Genomic DNA, 20,315 nt, shown 5'->3' on the forward strand with positions numbered 1-20,315 from the left:
TCTGAAGATAGAAGCCTGAAGATTGAAGATCAAAGTCCAAAAGTAGAGTCCCGAAGGAGTCACCAGGATCAGAGATCCATGCAAATCGAGGCTCGAAGTGCAAAGTTGGAGGTCTAATATCTACAAGTCAAAGAATCCAGGGCCAAGGATTGGAAGCCCAGGAGCCACCTGTCCTGGAGGCATGTCTCTGTGTGCAAATGGGAGGGATGGGAAAGGAGCTTGTGTTGTTATGTGAAACATCGTGGACAATCATTAACTTTGGAATGTATGACCAGTTACAGGCTGTGCCCAGCAGAATCGGAGTTATACAGCATAAAACAAGGCCTTCGACCCAATTTATCCATGTCCACCAGGGTGCCTTCTAAACTAGTTTAATTTGTCTATAATTGGCCCAAGTTCTTTTAAGCCCCATCTATCCAATTGTCTTAAAGATTGTAATTGTATCTACAATGTTTACAATCTGACAACTCATCCATGCACCCACCACCTGAGATGTTTCATTGGAGACGGCTGATCTTATAAATGTGTATTTATAAGATCAGCATAGATTTATTGACCCAGTCTTTTACCCCGGGGGAGGGGGGTGAGAAGAGAGAGATAAGAGGAACCAAAGGACATGAGGGGGAAAAATGTAGCAGGAATCTGAGGGACATTTTCACGCAGAAGGTAGTGCATATTTGGAATGAGTTTCCATAAGTTGCTGAGGCAGGACAACAGCAACATTTATAAAACACATTGAACAGGGACCTGGTTAGGAGAGGTTTAGATTAAGGATTCCCACCCTGGGGTCCACGGACCCCTTACTTAATGGTATTTGTCCATGGCATAAAAAAAGTTGGGAACCCTGGTTTAGAGGGACATGGCTGAAATGCGGGCAAATGGCATGGATGAGCTGGGCTGTGGGGCCTATTTCCTGGGGTGTAGGACTGAGCATTTGAAATAAAATCTTAAAAATGCACCTGAAATCAGAAAAAAGGTATGTACCTCTTGTTCATGAGAGTTGAAATCATAATGTGCAAGTTTATATTTAAGTGGCATTACATTTAAGTGATAAGAAGGTACTGCAAGAGACCAGATATCTGATTACTGAGATTGGCTAAGATGCTGACTATTTACATAAGATATGGGGTTTAATAAATTGAATCAAGAAAATTTACCCCAAGGAAAACAAAAGGTACATGGGGTAAAACTAGGGAGAATTTGAATGAACTGTAACAGTGTGAATCAGAAATTCAGGAGATGATGTTCCATACAAACAACATCCAAGGTCGGAACAGAATTTGGCTGTCTGGAGCAGTGGGACAGAAACATTACCTCTGCCCCACTGTGCCAACCTGCAGTATAAAGCATTTTGGATATTCGCACTGTAAAATTTCAATTCACAGATCCAGGTCACGCGAACAACAATGCCCACTAAACAGACTAGGAAAGGGAACATCTAAACTTTCAGGATTAAACTAAGAGATAGCTACTGAATAATTGAATTTATTAATGACCAAGAAATTCTTCATTAAGAGAATAATAACATGAGACTAACTCAAGGGCAGTCAACCCATAGTGTGGCATTTAACAAAAGGACTAGCATGAAGCAGAAAATATAGTGATCTGTAAATAAGGTTGAATGAAGAGATCTAAAAGGCGTCATATACAACAAATGCTGCCATATTTTGCTCAGTAATAAGATAGAATATAGAGTTTATGGAATTTAACTAGAAAAGTGAGAAAGCAAAATAATTGCATAAATATTACAATTCCCTCAACTCAATAAATCAGTTTGTTTTTAATTTAATGACTGACTAGAATTTTCCATGTCTAACTTACATTTGAAGCTGGCAGATCAGTCACAAACATTTTAAAAATATACTTGTCATACTTATGGAACAGAACATTTATTATGGAACAGAAAAAAGGAAAGTATAATCACAGTTTTCGAAACCACAGAGACTGTTTCCAAATGTTCTTTTTATCCACCAGTCATCATTCTTCCTGCTGTCATGGAGGCAAAGAGCTTTCTTAATATTTAATTATCAATTTCATGGAGGTCAACTAGAGCCTGGAAGGACAAGACTAGGAAATCTGATGTGTGTCGGTCAAATTTGCAAAGGATTGTTACGTCACTCGAAGATAAATTAGCTATATTTATATCGGTAGCTCAACAGAGTGAAACTGATGGGATCTTGTATGTTCAGTCCTTTCTGGCCTTCAGCAGATACGGTTATGAATCTTCTGCCATTTCCATATCTTCCTGCAAAGTCTCCACTATCTTTTCCTCCAACTTCTTTGACTTTTCTGTTAAAAGAGAATGAGACTTGAACTATCAAAATAAAGTATGAAATATCATTTCCAAATGACTTACAAATCACAAGAAATGTTAATTATCTACATTATGTATCTTGTTTGCAAGATTCCTATGATTGTTTGAAACACCAAAGAACATTGTAAATTTCAGACCATTACCTGCGTGAGGAGCCTTGATGAGATGGATGTTCTGTTTGACCTCTTTGATGTCTGCCTTTGTTTGTAACTCTTTATTTTTCTTCAACCTTAGACAAATTTGAATATTCATTAGATCAGAAATTGTTTTTACTATACATCAGATATCAAAACAAGTGCTTCATTAATGAAGTTTCAGCTGTTTACTCCAGCTGATCATGAATAACCAGATACTCCAATCAAGCAGCACTGCAAGATTAAACACCAAAAATAAATGCAAACAGGACTAAATTACATAAATACAAATTATTCAGGAATAATTTTACTCTGTGTCCTATACTTAGCAAACTTTCCAATAGAAACAAGCACACATTTAACCTTGATTTTCATGTATTAGTCACATTGACTTATACCTTCCCTGATTGATATGAATTCATCACGTCTTAGAATATACTTGATACAAATTTCTGTAAATTCTCACTAGTTTTGCTCCTTTCCCAGCAAAACTTTCAAAATGAAAAGGTAACTTGAAATATGACCAAACTGGCACTGGCTATCAGTGATTTTCAACCTATTTATTCAACTGCATCTCAAGAATGCATTTAAACTGATGGGCTTCATTTCTTCAATTCGGATAACAGGTTCATACTCCAAAATTAAACATCAAATATGATCCTTTAACTGAATGAGCACTGTATTCAAATAAATTGCACTAAGGTTTCATCTTTTATTGTGTACAATAACACAATCAGTGAGTTCATCCAGGAACATGTTTAACATTCATCTCACAGAGGCTGAATGTTGTCCAGATTGCCAATCATCTCATCCATTGACCTGTATACAACCTAGATATTACAGTACTGTGTAAAAGTCTGTAAAAAAATTCTGTAAAGTGATGATTTGAAAAATAATGAAATTAAAAGCTTAAATATCAAATTACAATAAAGAGCAGTAAACAGTAATAAAATAAAATCAGTATTTGGTGTGATCATGCTTTGCCTTTAAAACTGTATCAATTCTAATTAAACAAAGTAGGGATGATGCAGGATCAGGTGATGTGCTGTAGCTGCATGGTATGGGAGCTGGTGGATCCCATTGTGGTTCCTGGTGACCACATCTGCAGCAAGTGTTGGTTGCTCGAGGAACTCAGGCTCAAAGCTGATGACCTGGAATCTGAGCTTCAAACACTGTGGCACATCAGGGAGGGGGAGTGTTACCCGGATTCTCTGTTTCAGGAGCCAGTCACACCCATTAGATTAGCTGCCTCAAATTCAATCTATGGTCAGGGACAAGGGGGTGTGACTGCGAGTGAGGTGGATGATAAGATCCAAGAGACAGTGCTGGAGGAGCCTCAGCCCTTGAGCTTGCCCCCTGTGTGGATGAGTGGGGGCTGTAGGAAGGATGAGTAACCTAACTGTGGCATCATAGTTCAGGGAGCCATTCAAAAGGGGGGAGAGAAGAGAAATGTAGTCGTAATTGAGGACAGTATAGGCAGGGGAATAGACAGAGTTCTCTGTCACGAGGATAGAACACCTCGAAGGCTGTGTTGCCTGCCTGGTGCCCAGATTTGGAACATCTTATCTGACCTGCAGAGGAATGTGCAGTGGGAAGTAAAACATCAATTTGTCGTGGTCTATGTGGGAACCTACAGCATAGGCAGAATGAGGAAAGAGGTTCTTCTGAGGGAATTTGGACAGCTAGGGACTAAATTATAAAGCAGAATTAAAAAGGTAATAATTTCTGTATGACTATCTGAACCACGTGCAAATTGGCATAAGGTCAGAAGATTAGAGAGTTAAATGCATGGCTCAAGGATTAGTGTGAAAAGTGGGTTTGAATTCTTGGGAAATTGGCCATCAGTTTTGGAGAAGGAGGAAGCTTTACCAATGGGAACAGCCTCCACTTGAACCAGGACGGGACCCGGATCCTAGTGAATTGCATAACTAGGGCTGTGGATAGGGCTTTAAACCAAATAGTAGTGGGGGGTGAATTCAAAAGATAGGAGAAGTATGGATAAAGTAAAAAGATTTTAAAAAGCAAGATAAAAAAAGAGAAAAGTAAAAGTGGAGTGAAGAAAATTCAAGTGCAAAAACACAATGAGTGTAAGGGCACTTTATTTGAATGCCTGCAGTATTCAAAATAAGGTCAGTGAACTTGTGGCACAAACCTGTACAATAGGGGCCATTACCGAGACGTGGTTGCAGGGTGGAGAGGGCTGAGAATTAAATATCCAAGGATATCAGGTAATACAAAAGGATAGGTAGGTAAGGGAGGTGGGATAGCGTTCTTAATTAAAGAGGATATCAGGGCAATAGGGAGAAATGATACAAGATCTAAGGAGCAGAATGTTGAATCCATCTAGGTAGAGATTAGGAATAGTAAAGGGGAAAAAAATCACTGGTGGGAGTTGTCTATCAACCACTGAATAATAACATTACCGTTGCACAGGCAATAAACAAGAGAAATATGTGAGGCGTGTAAGAAAGGAACAGCAGTTATCATGGAGAACTTTAACTTGTACGTAGATTGGGTGAATCAAGTTGGTCGAGGCAGTCTTGAGGAGGACTTCATAGAATGCATCCATGATGGCTTTCTTGAACAGCATGTTTCTGAACCTACAAGTGAACGTGCTATCTTAGATCTGGTCCTGTGCAATGAGACAGGCAAAATTAGTGATCTTGTAGTTAGGGATCCTCTTGGAAAGAGTAATCACTATGATTTTCTCATTCCAATGGAGGGTGCAATAGTTCAGTTGAAAACCAGGGTATTATGCCTAATCAATGGAGACTACAATTGGACGATTGGCTAGTGTAGACTGGGAACACGAGCTATATGATGGGACAGTTGAGGAACAGTGGAAGACTTTCAAAGAGATTTTTTATGGTGTTCAACAAAAGTATATTCTAGTTAAAAGCAATGACAGTAAGGGTGGGGAGAGCCAGCCTTGGATAACTAAGGAAATAAAGGAAGGCATCAAACTAAAAGCTTGTGCATACAAAGTCATCAAGAGTACTGTCGGTCCTCCTTATCCACGGATTCAACATGCGCGGATTCAACCAACCGCAGATCGGGAAAACCCGGAACTTCTCTCTCCAGCACTCGTTGTTTGAGCATGTACAGACTATTTTTTCTTGTTATTATTCCCTAAACAATACAGTATAACAACTGTTTACATAGCATTTACATTGTATTAGGTATTATAAGTAATCTAGAAATGACTTAAAAGTACAGGCAGTCCCCGGGTTATGAATGAGTTCCGTTCCTGAGTCTGTCTTTAAGTCGGATTTGAAGTCGGAACAGGTACATCCGATATTATTTTGCGTCAGTTAGTCAAACGTCTTTCTTAGTATATAGAACATATTTTACCTTTCTATGCATATAAAACACTTAAGAAACATACGTATTTCAATAATTTAACCACTGCGTTGCTTAGTAATAATTGTAGCTTTCAGCGGGGCAGGACCTTTCACATTCTCCATTAAAATTGTTCCGATCATTGACCGACTGTAGCCTAACGCTTTTCCAATGACCGATGGCGTTTCACCTCTTTCCGATCGCGTTATTACTTCCAACTTATTTTCAATCGTGATCATGATTATTTTTGTGAACAGAAACACTGCAGATTCAGAGCTGCACCGCCAGGTCCTAATGTCCACCACATGGAGACATGTTAAATAAAGTCCGGGGTTCCGCAGAGTCCTAAAGACCACCGCACTGATATATGTTAAAAAAGGGACTTGAGCATCCGCAAATTTTGGTATCCGTGAGGGGTCCCAGAACCAATCCCCTGCGGATAAGGAGGGCTGACTGTAGTGGGAAACTGTATAAAAAGAGATTGTAGAAGTTTTTATAATTACATAAAAGCAGAAAGGGGTGGCTAAAGTGAACGTAGGTCCCTTGGAGGATGAGAAGGGGAAATTGATATTGGGTAATGAAGAAATAGAAGAGGTTTTGTATGACTATTTTGTGTCAGTCTTCACGGTAGAGGAGACGTCTAACATGCCAAAGAGAGATGCTTTGGATGCGGCAGGAGGTGAGGGACCTTGATAAAATAGCTATCACTAAAGAGGTAGTGCTGAGCAAACTTGTGGGCCTGAAGATAGACAAGTCCCCTGGTCCTGATGGAATGCATCCCAGGGTACTGAAAGAAAAGACAGAGGTTATAGTTGAGACTTTGTTGGCAATTTACCAAAATTCTCTGGACTCTGGACAGGTCCCAGGGGATTGGAAGACGGTGAATGTCATGCCACAGTTCAAAAAAGGATGTAGGCAAAAGGCAGGTAACTATAGGCCAGTTAGTTTAACATCTGTAGTTGGGAAAGTGTTTGAAGCTATCATTAAAGAAACAGCGAGGTATCTGTTAAGAAATGGATCCATCAGACAGACGCAGTATGGGTTCAGCAAAGGCAGGTCCTGTTTGACTAACTTACTGGAGTTCTTTGAGGATATAACAAGCGCAGTGGATAGAGGGGAACAGATAGACATTATTTACTTGGACTTCCAGAAGGCATTCGATAAGGTGTGACACAAGAGATTTATAGATAAGGATGCATAGATTTGGGGTATGTATTAGCATGGATAGAGGATTGGTTAACTAATAGAAAGCTGAAAGTTGGGATACATGGGTGTAACTCTAGTTGGCAATCAGTGGAGAACGGTGTGCTGCAGGTGCCAATGCTGGACTCACAACTGTTCTTGATATACAGTAACAATCTGGAAGACAGGACCAAGTATAGTGTAAGTTTGCTGATGATACTAAATTGAATGGAAAAGCAAATTGTGCAGAAGATAGAGAGAGATAAAGATAAGTTTTGTGAGTGGGCAAGGGTCTGGTAGATGGAGTACAATGTTGGTAAATGCGAGGTCATCCACTTTGGAAGGAAAAATGAAACAGCAGATTATTATTTAAATAGTAAAAAATTGCAGCACGCTGCTCTGCAGACGGACTTGTGTATGAATCATAAAAGGTTGGTTTGCAGATGCAGCAGGCTATCAAGAAGGTAAATGTAATGTTGGTCTTCAATGCTAGACGGATTGAATTTAAGATCAGGGAGGTTATGCTGCAACTGTACAGGGTACTGGTGAGGCAACACCAGGGTACTGTATGCAGTTCTGGTCTTATTTGAGGAAGGATGTACTGGCTTTGGAGGTGGTGCAGAGGAAGTTCACCAGGTTGATTCTAGAGATAAGGGGGCTAGACTTTAATGAGATTAAGTCACCTGGGACTGTACTCGCTGGAATTCGGAAGAATGAGAGACCTTATAAAAACATAAAATTATAAAAGGGATAGATAAGATAGAGGCAGGGAAGTTGTTTCCATTAGTAGAACTAGGGGACGTAGTCTCAAGATTCCAGGGGAGTAGATTTAGGATGGAGATAAGAAAGAAATGCTTCTCCCAGAGAGTGGTAAATCTGTGGAATTCTCTGCCCAATGAAGCTGTGGCGTCTACCTCAGTAAATAGATTTAAGACAAGGTTGGATAGTTTTTTTGCATAGTAGGGGAATTAAGGGTTATGGGGAAAATGCAAGTAACCATATAACAATCACAGCACGGAAACAGGCCATCTCGGCCCTCCTAGTCCGTGCCGAACTCTTAATCTCACCTAGTCCCACCTACCCGCACTCAGCCCATAACCCTCCACTCCTTTCCTGTCCATATGCCTATCCAATTTTACCTTAAATGACACAACTGAACTGGCCTCTACTACTTCTACAGGAAGCTCATTCCGCACAGCTATCACTCTCTGAGTAGGTGGAGATAAGTCCGTGACCAGATCAGTAATGATCTTATTGAATGATGGAGCAGGCTCGACGGGCCAAATGGCCCACTCCTATTTCTATGTTATGTTCTCTATAAAATCAGCTGGTAGGTTGCTGCAAGCAGCTTGAATAACATGGCACAGTTCTTCTGCAGAAGTTGACTGTTTCAGAAAAGCCTGGACAGCACATCTTGAAACTCCTGTCTGCTGCAAAACTTCTGTTTAGGAGAGACCTTGCTGATGCAGGATGATCACCTTGTGCCTTGTTGCGAAACTCACTCATACCGTTGTGGAAGATTAGATGATCTGAAGGTTGAACTATCACATCTGCCACAAACTCACCTTTCAGTTTGGTTTTCCTTCGTCTAGTCTGATTCTAGATTCACTTCTTTCTGTTTCAGTTAATCAGTCTAGTTTATTCAGCTCATTAATCATTAGCACCCGTTTGTTATCTTTGTTTCATCATGCTCTATACTTACAAAGTAATGAAGTTTTTATTTGAAAAGAGGTCTATGCTACTTTAACAAAATTTTAAAAATCTCAGAAACAATTTTTTTTTTGAAAATGGATGTTTGGAAATCTAAAATTTGCTCTTTTCTAATGACATGCTAATGTAGAAGACAAAATAAATATCTAAAACAAAATGTATATAAAAATCCAGGGGCCAAAGATTTTTGCACAGTACTGTACTTGCATTTTAGGACACATATGCCCACCACAGTTAAGAACAATGCAAAATCTCTCTGCACAGTGTCATTCTATGAAATGAAATATTAAAGCAATTTCTTACTTGAGAATCATGTGGAATATCCATGTGCACTTTTGGAATAGAAAATAATAAACAGCTAATTACACTGTAAATAATTATACACACCAATCTTACTCTCACCTGTTCATAATAAATCTTGCTTGGCGCTTCTGTTTGATTTCCTCAACTCTCTTCATTGCTTTAACTGTTAAACAGAGTTATCATTAATTAAACTAAAACCATTTTTCTACAATGACCCAAAATGAGGGAAACAAAAATCTGCAAGCAAAATTCGAAAAAGCAGAGCTCAAAAGCAACCAGCAAGAGGAGATAAGCAAGACTCCAAAAGACTATCCAATGTTTACTGAAAGACAGAGACTAATTCTTAAATACATTAAAATTTGGGCTAATACACAGCAGTCACTTGTCAAATGGCCACAAAAATGTAACCCAATAACTTCAAACCCAAACTAAAATTTTATTTAAGAACACTTATGAATTATATCAGGATTTTCATTTCACTCCACAAATCCAAACTTTTGGTATTGTCTCAGGGCATGTGTTGGTTTGAGAGCCTTGGGCAAATCATCCAAACAAAATCAAGTATTACACGATGATGCCTCTCTGAACCAAATCCAATATGGAACAGAGACAGACATGTAATCTCCATTTTAACTATTTACACCAGAACCTTAAGACTTAAAATAATAATCTTAGTACTCCAGATAATCAGTTCATGCTTCTTTGCTGCCTCAATATGCTCTGTTGCTACCACTGACAAGACATAAGGCATACCATGAATGCTAAACCTAGCAGCAATTTTCCCCGAGATTTTAGATCATTTTAACAAGTCATCTTAAAAATCTTAGTATTAAAATAAACAGCTAACTGATGTGCTCAGCCCAACAGCAAATGTACTGCAAACACTATTCTCAGCCTGCAAAGACTAATTTCTCCTTAAAATGCAAAGCAAATTCATGCCAGTTCCTTTGCTTGCACATGATTTACAATTCAAACAGAACCCAAAGCATGCTTCCTCAGCTATTTACATTCCTCTAAAATACATGAAAGCAGAAAAGTATCTATGCCACATATGACAGTGACATTTCAGCCAGCACTTTAGAGTTTGTTAAAGGTCTGTAGGAATGCAAATCTTCAGCACAAATCCGAAGTGATCCTACTCTTCACATCAGGCATACAGAATCCTACCAAACGTTGCTGCACTCATTCTTCACATTAAGATCATCACTAATTTAAATGGATCTGAAACATTAGAAAGCATTCCCACTAGTCAATTATTTACCAGTTAAGAAGTATGCCTCACTTTCTCTTCAGACTCATTTCATTGCTTTTATATCAGAGAGCTTAAAAAATGGATTTTGTGCCAATGCAATCTAAATAGCCAGGGAAGCACTATATAGATGCTGAAAAATGGAATTAAATTCATCAAGATTGCATACATACATTTGTGGTGCATTACAAGAACAGCTTACCTGACATAGACCACAGTTCTCTCTGGTACTTGACTGGCACATTCCTACGTTTTTCAAATTCAAACGAATTATCCTATAAATAAAAGATCAGGTGTGAAGAACATCAAGTTATAATGAACACCCTGCAAGTGAAGACAAGAATAACTTCTACATACCACTGTCAATTCCTTGCCAGATGACTTGCGGAAGGCCTTTGTCCACCTGACCTTTCTTGGGTTACGCTTCTTCTTAAAATTCTTATGACATTTTGATCTGCAGAATCTGAAAATCTAGAAGATGCTTCAATGACTATTTGTGTACTCCATGTGACGCTGACCTAACAAAAATTACAAACAAATTTTCCACCTCCTCCCCCCCCCCAAGAAAATCTGCCTTCCCTCCAACACCCAAATACCAGCCATGTTCCTGATGAAAGGAGAGTTAAAGGGAAATACTGCATTTCCATACACTGAATAGGATGGTGCCATTGAAGTGAAGGAAGTATTGACTGTGCTCTCCCCCCCCCCCCCCCCCCCACCATTTTCCTAATTCAGGCTTCCCCCGGTGAACACTGTACTGTAGTGATAAAGGAACCATCTTGACCTGTAGCAGTTACTTCCACAGCCATGCTGAGTGGTAAGGATATAGACTCAAAGACTACGAAGAATTATGATTCCAGATGATATGCAGATTGAATGAGAAACTACAAGTGATGAAGATCACAGGATTGGGAGATACCATCAAAACGATCAAAGTGAGTAACTGGAGTGTAATTTGCAGAGAGCTTATTACTGTCATGAAATACCTACAAATAATTCACTGGTTTGCATGGCCATCCAGCTGAGACTTCCCACTTGGATAAAACCTGGAATTTCAGCTCTTCCCCTCTCTACAAACACTGCCTGCCACGAACTTTTGGCTTTATTTCAGAATTCCAGCATCAACTGTTTTATTTTTACTACCTAATTTGCAATGGCTAGGAAGTGAAGGAATATCAGGATTCGATGGTCATCACTGAAAAGAGCGTGACCAGAAGATGCGTAATGTCAGACCGGCAATGGATATTAGGAGGATATAAACTGGTAAAGAAAGAAAAGTCAACTCAAAGGAAAAACAAATCTACAGGGGAAGATAAAGCTAGAATATTGAGTCTCAGAGCAAACCTGATCTTGGCAGAAGATAGAATCTAGCTGAGAGGATACTACTAGGTTAATAAGGTAGAGAAGAACTCAGGAAAGACCCAAAATGTAGTTTTTAGTTTTTGAAGAGATACTGAATTAGAAAGGTTACCTTAATCTGAAAATTTAAAAATTAAGAACTTTAATACCCAAAGAAACAAAAGGAGTAGTATCACATTTCATCAGCTCTAGACTATATTTTGGGTTATCAAAGTTATACAGCATGGAAATAAACCCTTCAGCCCACCAAATCCATGCTGACCATCAAGTACCCATCTATACTAATCCCATTTCCCCGTACTGAGTCCATTGACTTCTATACCTTAGGATTCAAGTATTTGTTCAGATACTTTTCAAATGTTGTGCAAGTCTGCCTCCAACTGCCTTCAAGACAGTACATTTCAAATTGCAACCACTCTTGTGAAAAACTAAATTCATCAGATCACCTCTAACCCCTCACCTTAAACCTATGCCCTCTAGTTTTTGCTTGCCCTTACCTGAGATTAGGTACGTCAACCTATCTATTCTCATGATTTTACACACCTCTCTCTCTCCTACTTTCCAAGGAATAAAGCACTAGCCTATCCAACTTCTCTCTACAACTCAGATCCTCGAATCCTGGCAGCATCCTCACAAATGTTCTCTGCACTCTTTCCAATTTGATGACAACTCTCCTTTAACAGAGCAATTCAATCTCAAATATGGGCGCACTAATGTCCTATACAACTGCAACGTATACCAATACCCTCACCCATGACCTGAACCAAACAAGTGGCAAAAATGCCAGCAATTGGATCTTAAGATAACTATCATCTTTCCTCAGCCAGCTACAAGTCACCTGAAATCATTCCAACTGATGATCAATGGTGCACCATTCACCACTGTGCACCTGTTGCTGTCACAATTTATTTCACTGTAGTCTTATAGAAACTTTTGAGCTATTAACAAAACCTCAGATATCCCAGAGACAAAAGAAAAGAGATAAGCAAACAGTTAATTAAAGACCTTGCACCGAAAGCTTCAATTCCTGCAAATGGACGTTTAATTTCATTTGGACATCTCCTTCACAAGTTAAACAAGAGAAACAACCTGTTCACCACACATCCAATTGTAGTCCATTGCCTGCTTACAGAGCATGAGTTACGGCCACAACATCACTGCTGATGTCAATGGATTGCCACACTCAGCATTCAGTTACTTCGGCCAGAGAGACATAAGCCTTCACCACAGGCAGGGCAACATATTAAAATAGGAGCCCAACGACACTCTAAGTACATTGGGCTTCTTTCTTGATCTCAGTGGGGATTGCTAAAGAATTAAATTTAAAATCCTTCTGCCTGATACATTACAGACACGTCACCCCAGTATCGATAATATCCACAACAGACACCGTCTCAAGAGGGTAAAATCCAAAGACCCTATGCCATCTTCTCACATCTAATATTATGCAGGAGACACAGAAAGAAACCTTCAGTCCCACACTACAAGATTCAAGAATGGCTCCTACCCTTCATCTATCAGCTCCTCAGTCAGCTGGTGCCGCCCTAATTACTAGTTTAGCAACACTATTACAACCGATTACTTTGCGCTAAAATGTACTCGTTTTTGTTGTTCAAGCTACATTTCTTCTTGTAAAAATTGTGCATGGTTTATGTTTTTCTTGTGAATATGCTTGTGATAGCAGTTGCTTTGATATACCTCCGCACATCAGAAGGATGGGTTACCCAGAACTGCAGAACTCAACAAGCAGTGTCCTCCACAATATACAGTTGGCCCTCCTTATCCGCGGGGGACTGGTTCCAGCAATCGGAAAGAGGTGACACGCCATCGGTCATTGGAAAAGCGTTAGGCTACAGTCGGTCAACAATCGGAACAATTTTAATGGAGAATGTGAAAGGCCCTGCCCCGATGAAAGCTACAACTATTACTAAGCAACGCAGTGGTTAAATTATTGAAATATGTATGTTTCTTAAGTGTTTTATATGCATAGAAAGGTAAAATATGTTCTATATACTAAGAAAGACGTTTGACTAACTGACACTAAATAATACCGGATGTACCTGTTCCGACTTCAAATCCAACTTAAAGACGGACTCAGGAATGGAACTCATTCATAACCCGGGGACTGCCTGTACTTTTAAGTCATTTCTAGATTACTTATAATACCTAATACAATGTAAATGCTATGTAAATAGTTGTTATACTGTATTGTTTAGGGAATAATGACAAGAAAAAATAGTCTGCATATGCTCAAGCAATGAGTGCAGGAGAGAGAAGTTCCGGGTTTTCCCAATCTGCGGATAAGGAGGGCCGACTGTAGTCCTATTTAATCCTGAAACACAGTTGCTGCCTGACTCTCTCAGAATTTGATTTCAGAGATCTAAACCTAGTATTTTAACACATTAAGCTTAATTTGCTTCACAAAGTTCTTTTAAATTCTTTGACATATTTTTAACATTGCATTGGGTCACATTGCAATGGGTCAAGTGATAATTGTGCTACTAAACTGATTGAGTCCGGAAACTCCAGACTTAATCCTAACTGTCCTGGGCTAGCTTGGGTAGATGAACATGTTTCAATAAATTTCATCTTTCCCGACTGGAGTGGGACCAAAACTACGCAAGATCTCTTGCACAGATTGGATCATCGACAGCATCAGCAGTAGATCAGAGACTGGGCCTCGCGCGGGTCAGGGAGAAGAGTTTTACAAAGGAGTGTTCCGTGGGGCTCAGTGCATTACAATACTGGGTATGACTGCAAGGCCAGTTTTCCACTCCGGTCCTCAGATGTCCGGGAGACTTCCAGCCTCCCCAGTGGCCACATCTGCACCAGGTGCTCCTTAGAGGCCAAGTTAGGGAACTGGAAATGCAGCTCGATGACCTTTGGCTCATTAGGGAGAGTGAGGATGTGACAGACTGGAGCTACAGGCAGGTAGTCACCCCGGGACCACAGGAGACAGATAAGTAGGTGACCGTCAAGAGAAGGGAGGGTGTCAGGTAGTAGGGAGTACCCCTGTGGCTGTCCTCCTTAACAATAAGTACTACATTTTGAGTACTGGTGGGGGAATGACCTACCTGGGTGGCCTTGACTCCGGCATTGAGTCTGGCCCTGTGGCTCAGGAGGGTAGGGAACAGAAAAGGATGGCAGCAGTAATAGGAGACTCTATAGTTACAGGGACAGATAGGCCATTCTGATGGGTGCAAAAAAGAAACAAGGATGGTCATTTGCCTCCCAGGTGCCAAGGCTCGTGATGTTTCTGAACGCGTCCACAATATCCTGAACTGGGAGGCTGAACAGCCAGAGGTCATGGTACATATTGGTAACAATGACATAGGCAGAAAAAGGGAAGAGGTCCTGAAAACAGACTACAGGGAGCTAGGAAGGAAGCTAAGAAGCAGGACCACAAAGGTTGTAATCTCAGGATTGCTGCCTGTGCCACGCGACAGTCAGTATAGAAATAAAATGAGGTGGCTGAAGGATTGGAGCATGGGGCAGGGATTCCGATTTTTGGATCGTTACCTCTTCTGGGGCAGGTATGACCTGTACAAAAAGGACGGATTGCAATTGAATCTGATGGGGACTAATATCGGCAGGGTGGTTTGCTAATGCTATTGGGGAGGGGGTAAATTCAATCTGCAGGAGGTGGGAACTGAAGTGAAGAGGCAGAGGATGGAGAGGGTGGAGACAACTTGTAGGGAGTTTGTGAGGAAGGATAGGCAGATAGAGCAAAGATGCACTCAGACTGATGGTTTGAGAGGTGTCTATCTTAATGCAAGAAGTATCGTAAACAAGGCCAATGAACTTGGATCAATACGTGGAAATATGATATTGTGGCCATTACAGAGACTTGGATTTCTCAGGAGCAGGAATGGCTGCTGAGTGTGCCGGGCTTTAGATGTTTCAGAAGCAACAGAGGGAGAAGCGAAAGAGGTGGGGGCGTGCCACTGCTAATTAGGGATAGTGTCATGGCTGCAGAAAAGGAGGAAGTCATGGAGGGATTGTCTACTGAGTCAGTGTGGGAAGTCAAAAACAGGAAAGGGGCAATAACTTTTTCTGTTTTTTCATAGACCCCCCCCCCCCCCAATAGTAATAGGGATATCGAGCAGCAGATAAGGAGACAGATTCTGGAATAGAATAATAATAAGGGCTGTTGTGATGGGAGATTTTAACTTTCCTAATATTATTCATATATAATCATATATAACAATCACAGCATGAAAACAGGCCATCTCAGCCCTCCTAGTCCGTGACTGGCATCTCCTTAAAGAAAGGGATTTAGATGGGGTGGAATTTGTTAGGTGTGTTCAAGAAGGTTTCCTGACACAATATATAGATAAGCCATAGGAGCAGACAATTTGGGAAAACATTTAATTGGAGTAGGGGGAAATATGATGCTATTAGGCAGGATCATGGGAGCATGAAATGGGAGCAGATGTTCTCAAGGAAATGCACGTCAGAAATGTGGCAAATATTCAAAGAACATTTGTATGGAGTTCTGAATAGGTATGTTCCATTAAGTCAAGGAAAGAATGGTAGGGTTAAAGAACCATGGAGTACAAAGAATGTAGAAAATCTAGTTAAGAAAAGAAAAGCTTACAAAAGGTTCAAGAAACTAGGTACTGTTAGAACTCCAGAAAATTACACGGTTGCTAGGAAGGAGCTTAAGAATGGAATTAGGAGAGCCAGAAGGGGCCATGAGAAAACTTTGGTGGGAAGGATTAAGGAAAACTCCAAGGCATTCTAGAAGTATGTTAAGAGCAAGAGAATGAGCCGTGTGAGATTAGGACCAATCAGGTACGATAGTGGAAACGTGTGCATGAAATCAGAGGAGGTAGCGGAGCGGTAGCGGTAGTGAATACTTTGCTTCAGAATTCACCAGTGAAAAAGACCTTGGCAATTGTGGGGATGACTTACAGCGGACTGAAACATTTGAGCATATAGACATTAAGAAAGATGAATATGCTGGATTTTTTGAAAAGCATTAAGTTAGATAAGTCAACAGGACTGGACGAGATGTACCCCAGGCTACTGTGGAAAGCGAAGGAGGAAAGCCTCTTGCGATGATCTTTGTATCATCAATGGGGACGGGAGAAGTACTGGAGGATTGAAGGGTTGCAAATGTTGTTCCCTTCTTCAAGGATGTAGAGATAACCGAGGAAATTAAAGACCAGTGAGTCTGACTTCAGTGGCGGGCTAGTTGTTGGAGATCCTGAGAAGCATGATTTATGAGCATTTGGAGATAGTCTGATTAGGGATAGTCAGCATGGCTTTGTCAAGGGCAGGTTGTGCCTTACAAGCCTGATTGAGTTCTTTGAGGATACAACATATGATGAAGATAGAGCAGTGTATATGGATTTCAATAAGGCATTTGATAAGGTCCCCCATGCGAGGCTCCTTCAGAAGCTAAGAGGGCATGGAACCCAGGGAGACCTTGCTTTGTGGATCCAAAATTGACTTGCTCACAGAAGGCAAAGGGTGGCTGTAGATGGTTCGTATTCTACAAAGATCGGTGACCAGTGGTGTTCTGCAGGGATCTGTTCTGAGAACGTTCCTCTCTATGATTTTTATAAATGACCTGGATGAAGAAGTAGAAAGGTGGGTTAGCAAGTTTGCTGATGACACAAAGGCTGAGGGTGTTGTGGATAGTCTGGAGGTTTGTCAGAGGTTACAGCAGGACATCAATAGGGTGCAGAACTGGGCTGAGAAGTGTGAAGTGGTTCATTTTGGTAGGTCAAATTTAAAAACAGAATATTAATGCTAAGACTCTTGGCAGTGTGGAGGATTTGAGATATTTTGGGGTCTGTGTCCACAGGAGACTCAAAGCTGCTGTGCAGGTTGACAGTGTTGTTAAGAAGGCATATGGTGTGTTGGCATTCATTAACCGTGGGACTGAGTTCAAGAGCCAAGAGGTAATGTTACAGCTATATAAGACCCTGGTCAGACCCCATTTGAAGTACTGTTGTCATTTCTGGTCCCCTCACTACAGGAAGGATACTATGGAGAGTGCAGAGGAGATTTACAAGGATGTTACCTGGATTGGAGAGCATACTTTATGAGAACAGGTTGAGTGAACTTGACCTTTTCTCCTTGGAGCAACGGAAGATGAGAGGTGACCTGATAGAAGTGTACAAGGTGATGTGAGGCATTGATCATGTTGATATCCAAAGGCTTTTTCCCAGGGCTGAAATGGCTAACATGAGGGGCATAGTTTTAAGGTGCTTGGAAATAGATACAGAGGGGACATCAGGGTTAAGTGTTCAATACAGAGTGGTGACTGCATGGAATGCACTACTAGTGTCAGTGGTGGAAGCGGACACAAGAGGGTCTTTTAAGAGACTCTTAAGTACGTACATGGAGCTTAGAAAAATAGAGGGCTATGTGCTAGGGAAATTCTACGCAGTTTCTAGAGTAGGTTACATGGTCAGTACAACACTGTGGGCCGAAGAGCCTGTAATGTGCTGTAGATTTCTATGTTCTATTAACAATAAAGGAACTACATCATCATGGAATTGGAATATCACTATCACATGTACAGAGATAGTGAAATAATAGTTTTGCAAGCCAATCATACATATCACTTCAAAACACATTCAACAAGGCAGTACAAAGGGAAAACAGTAACAAAAAGCAGTGTATGAGTGTTGTAGTTACAGAAAAAGTGCAGTCAAAATTGACATTTAGGTGAAATGGTCACAACAAGGTGGACTGAGAGTCCTCAGGTTGAATTCCGAATCTCTGCACAATGGGTTTGCCAATGTAGTGAGGGAAAATCATTCTGAGTTCTCACATCCCTGCTGAGATTTCTACCCTGTAACTTCAACACAAAATAGATGTAGCCAGGATCAGTCTGATCACTGCCCAGGGTTAACTGAGCAAGATGTACGGGTAGTCCATTTCTATTAACTTTTACTCCACTGACCAATTTCTCACTTGAGTTTTATTGGACATTTGGACATTGCACAGTGACACCAAAGAGCCTACTCATTATGGAGTAGATGTACATGTGCAAAGTTATTCATGACCCACGTGATTGTCAGGGTGCTTTACAAGTGGCCTCCATCAAAGAGCAACAAACTAAAGAAAAATCTCTTTACACTCTGCATGTTTGTATAGGAGACTGCTGAAATATTTTACCACTGGATGGTCCTGAAACATTTTTCCTATCTACTTCCATTAACAATTTGGGATCACTTGTGTGTTCATCTCTTCTAGTAGCAAATACTGTAACACTCCTCAGTAAGAGGATCCCCAGGAGACATTCTCTGTGAAGGCTGCTTTTCGTCTCCGAATCCAATCTAAAGGGGCAACACACAATCTATACCCATTGCATAGAGTCTAAAGCGCTGTATTTTTACACGGGGGCAGACTATGGCGAGGTCCGGTCCACGCAGTGTTAAATATTCCCAATAGTCGCAAAGCCATACAAACTCTGGACACACAGAACGTGCCCCGGCCGTGTCCAGCCTCGGTGACCCGGCACCGGCCGCTGCCCAAACCCGGTGACCCTGCATCCCGACACTCCTAAACGCAGTGAACACGGCCTCCGGCCCAAAGCCGGGCCGAAGCCTGTCGGCTGAGGTAACGAATCGGGCTGTGTGGAAACCGGCCAGGGTCGCCGGCACGGTGCGGGCCCGCCTCACCTTGCTGTCGTTGCGGACGAACATGACGCCATGGCCCGGATACACGGGCGCCGAGCAGAAATAGCACTTCTCGATCCTCATTTTGCCACACGCCCGCAAGGTAGCGGCGTTACACTTCCGGTACCGATGTCACTTCCGACTTGGACACGCTCCTCCAGCGCCACCAACAGGCCAGAGACTTCCAGCGCTGCGACGCCCGGGCTCAGCTGTCCCTTGCCGCTCGGGAGGTAGCGCCCCCTGTCGTTCGGGAAGGCGCAGTTCCCCGGGTGTGTGCAGCCACACAAAGTTTTGGTTCCTCTTTCTTAAAAGCAGACCAAAAGCGATCCACCACATTTATTCCGGAGATGAGACTATCACCAATTGAGATTCTCCAGAAAAATTTCTATGCTGGAATTGAATTTCATGGATTGACCATCCATTCAGTCAAGAAAATAAACGCAGGTCAGGCAGCATCTGTGCACACATTTGGCATTTCAGGTGGATGACTCGCCCTGGTTCTGATGAAAAGGCTTTGCAGTGAAACAACAGTTCCCACTTGGTGCTTCAGCTTTCAAAATCAGATTATTATCACTGACTTGTGTGGAGTTTATTGTTTTGCAACAGCAATACAAAGCAAAAACATAAAATTCCTATAAATTGCTCAGTTTATAGAATTTGCAGGGATACACAGTGAAAGTTAAGATCCTTAGGAGAAGAATGGGGATGTTGCTACAAATGGAAGAATTAGACAAGGGGACACAATTGCAACATAAAGGGGATGATGGCACAAAGGACAGCTGGAATCCAGGCCAGCGACGTTCGATGGCTGATGAAGGACTTGCGGAGTCTAGGTCTCCACTCCATGCCGATGATGTGGACGTGTGGCAAAGGATAGCTGTGGTTGTCAGACTGTCCCAGTTAAGCAGTAGGCTTTCGTGCTGGTGAGGAGGCGAGCCCAGATTACAAGGCTCGGAGTCCGGGGCTTGATACTGAAGATCGAAGCCCGAAGGTTGATCAGAAGGCTGGATGGTTAAAGCCCGGAGACTGGAAGGCTGGTGGCATGTCCTAAGGCTGGAGGACTGTCTGTGTGTGCGGGTGGAAGGAAA

The 20,315-nt window shown here is 41.4% G+C and overlaps 1 protein-coding gene across 1 annotated transcript; it reads right to left on the minus strand.

Annotated features, from left to right (window-relative positions):
* Positions 1–1,756: 1,756 nt before the first annotated feature.
* On the minus strand, positions 1,757–19,377 carry rsl24d1 (ribosomal L24 domain containing 1). Its single transcript, XM_073032873.1, has 6 exons — positions 19,231–19,377; positions 10,589–10,702; positions 10,434–10,506; positions 9,082–9,145; positions 2,458–2,543; positions 1,757–2,289 (listed from the first exon to the last, which is right to left on the minus strand). The coding sequence occupies exons 1-6, from the start codon at positions 19,309–19,311 to the stop codon at positions 2,216–2,218; spliced, it is 492 nt and encodes a 163-aa protein (XP_072888974.1). The 5' UTR covers positions 19,312–19,377; the 3' UTR covers positions 1,757–2,215.
* Positions 19,378–20,315: the final 938 nt, after the last annotated feature.

The sequence above is a fragment of the Hemitrygon akajei genome, chromosome 30, assembly GCF_048418815.1.
Source record: "Hemitrygon akajei chromosome 30, sHemAka1.3, whole genome shotgun sequence".
Classification (NCBI taxonomy): Eukaryota; Metazoa; Chordata; class Chondrichthyes; order Myliobatiformes; family Dasyatidae; genus Hemitrygon; species Hemitrygon akajei.

Excerpts from the sequence above, each read along its gene's own strand:
- rsl24d1 (XM_073032873.1), bottom strand. The coding sequence starts at position 19,311 with ATGAGGATCGAGAAGTGCTATTTCTGCTCGGCGCCCGTGTATCCGGGC. Across the intron at positions 10,703-19,230 it reads TCGTCCGCAACGACAGCAAG|ATTTTCAGATTCTGCAGATC; the intron begins GTGAGGCGGGCC and ends AGCATCTTCTAG. Across the intron at positions 2,544-9,081 it reads GCAAGATTTATTATGAACAG|GTTGAAGAAAAATAAAGAGT; the intron begins GTGAGAGTAAGA and ends AATTTGTCTAAG.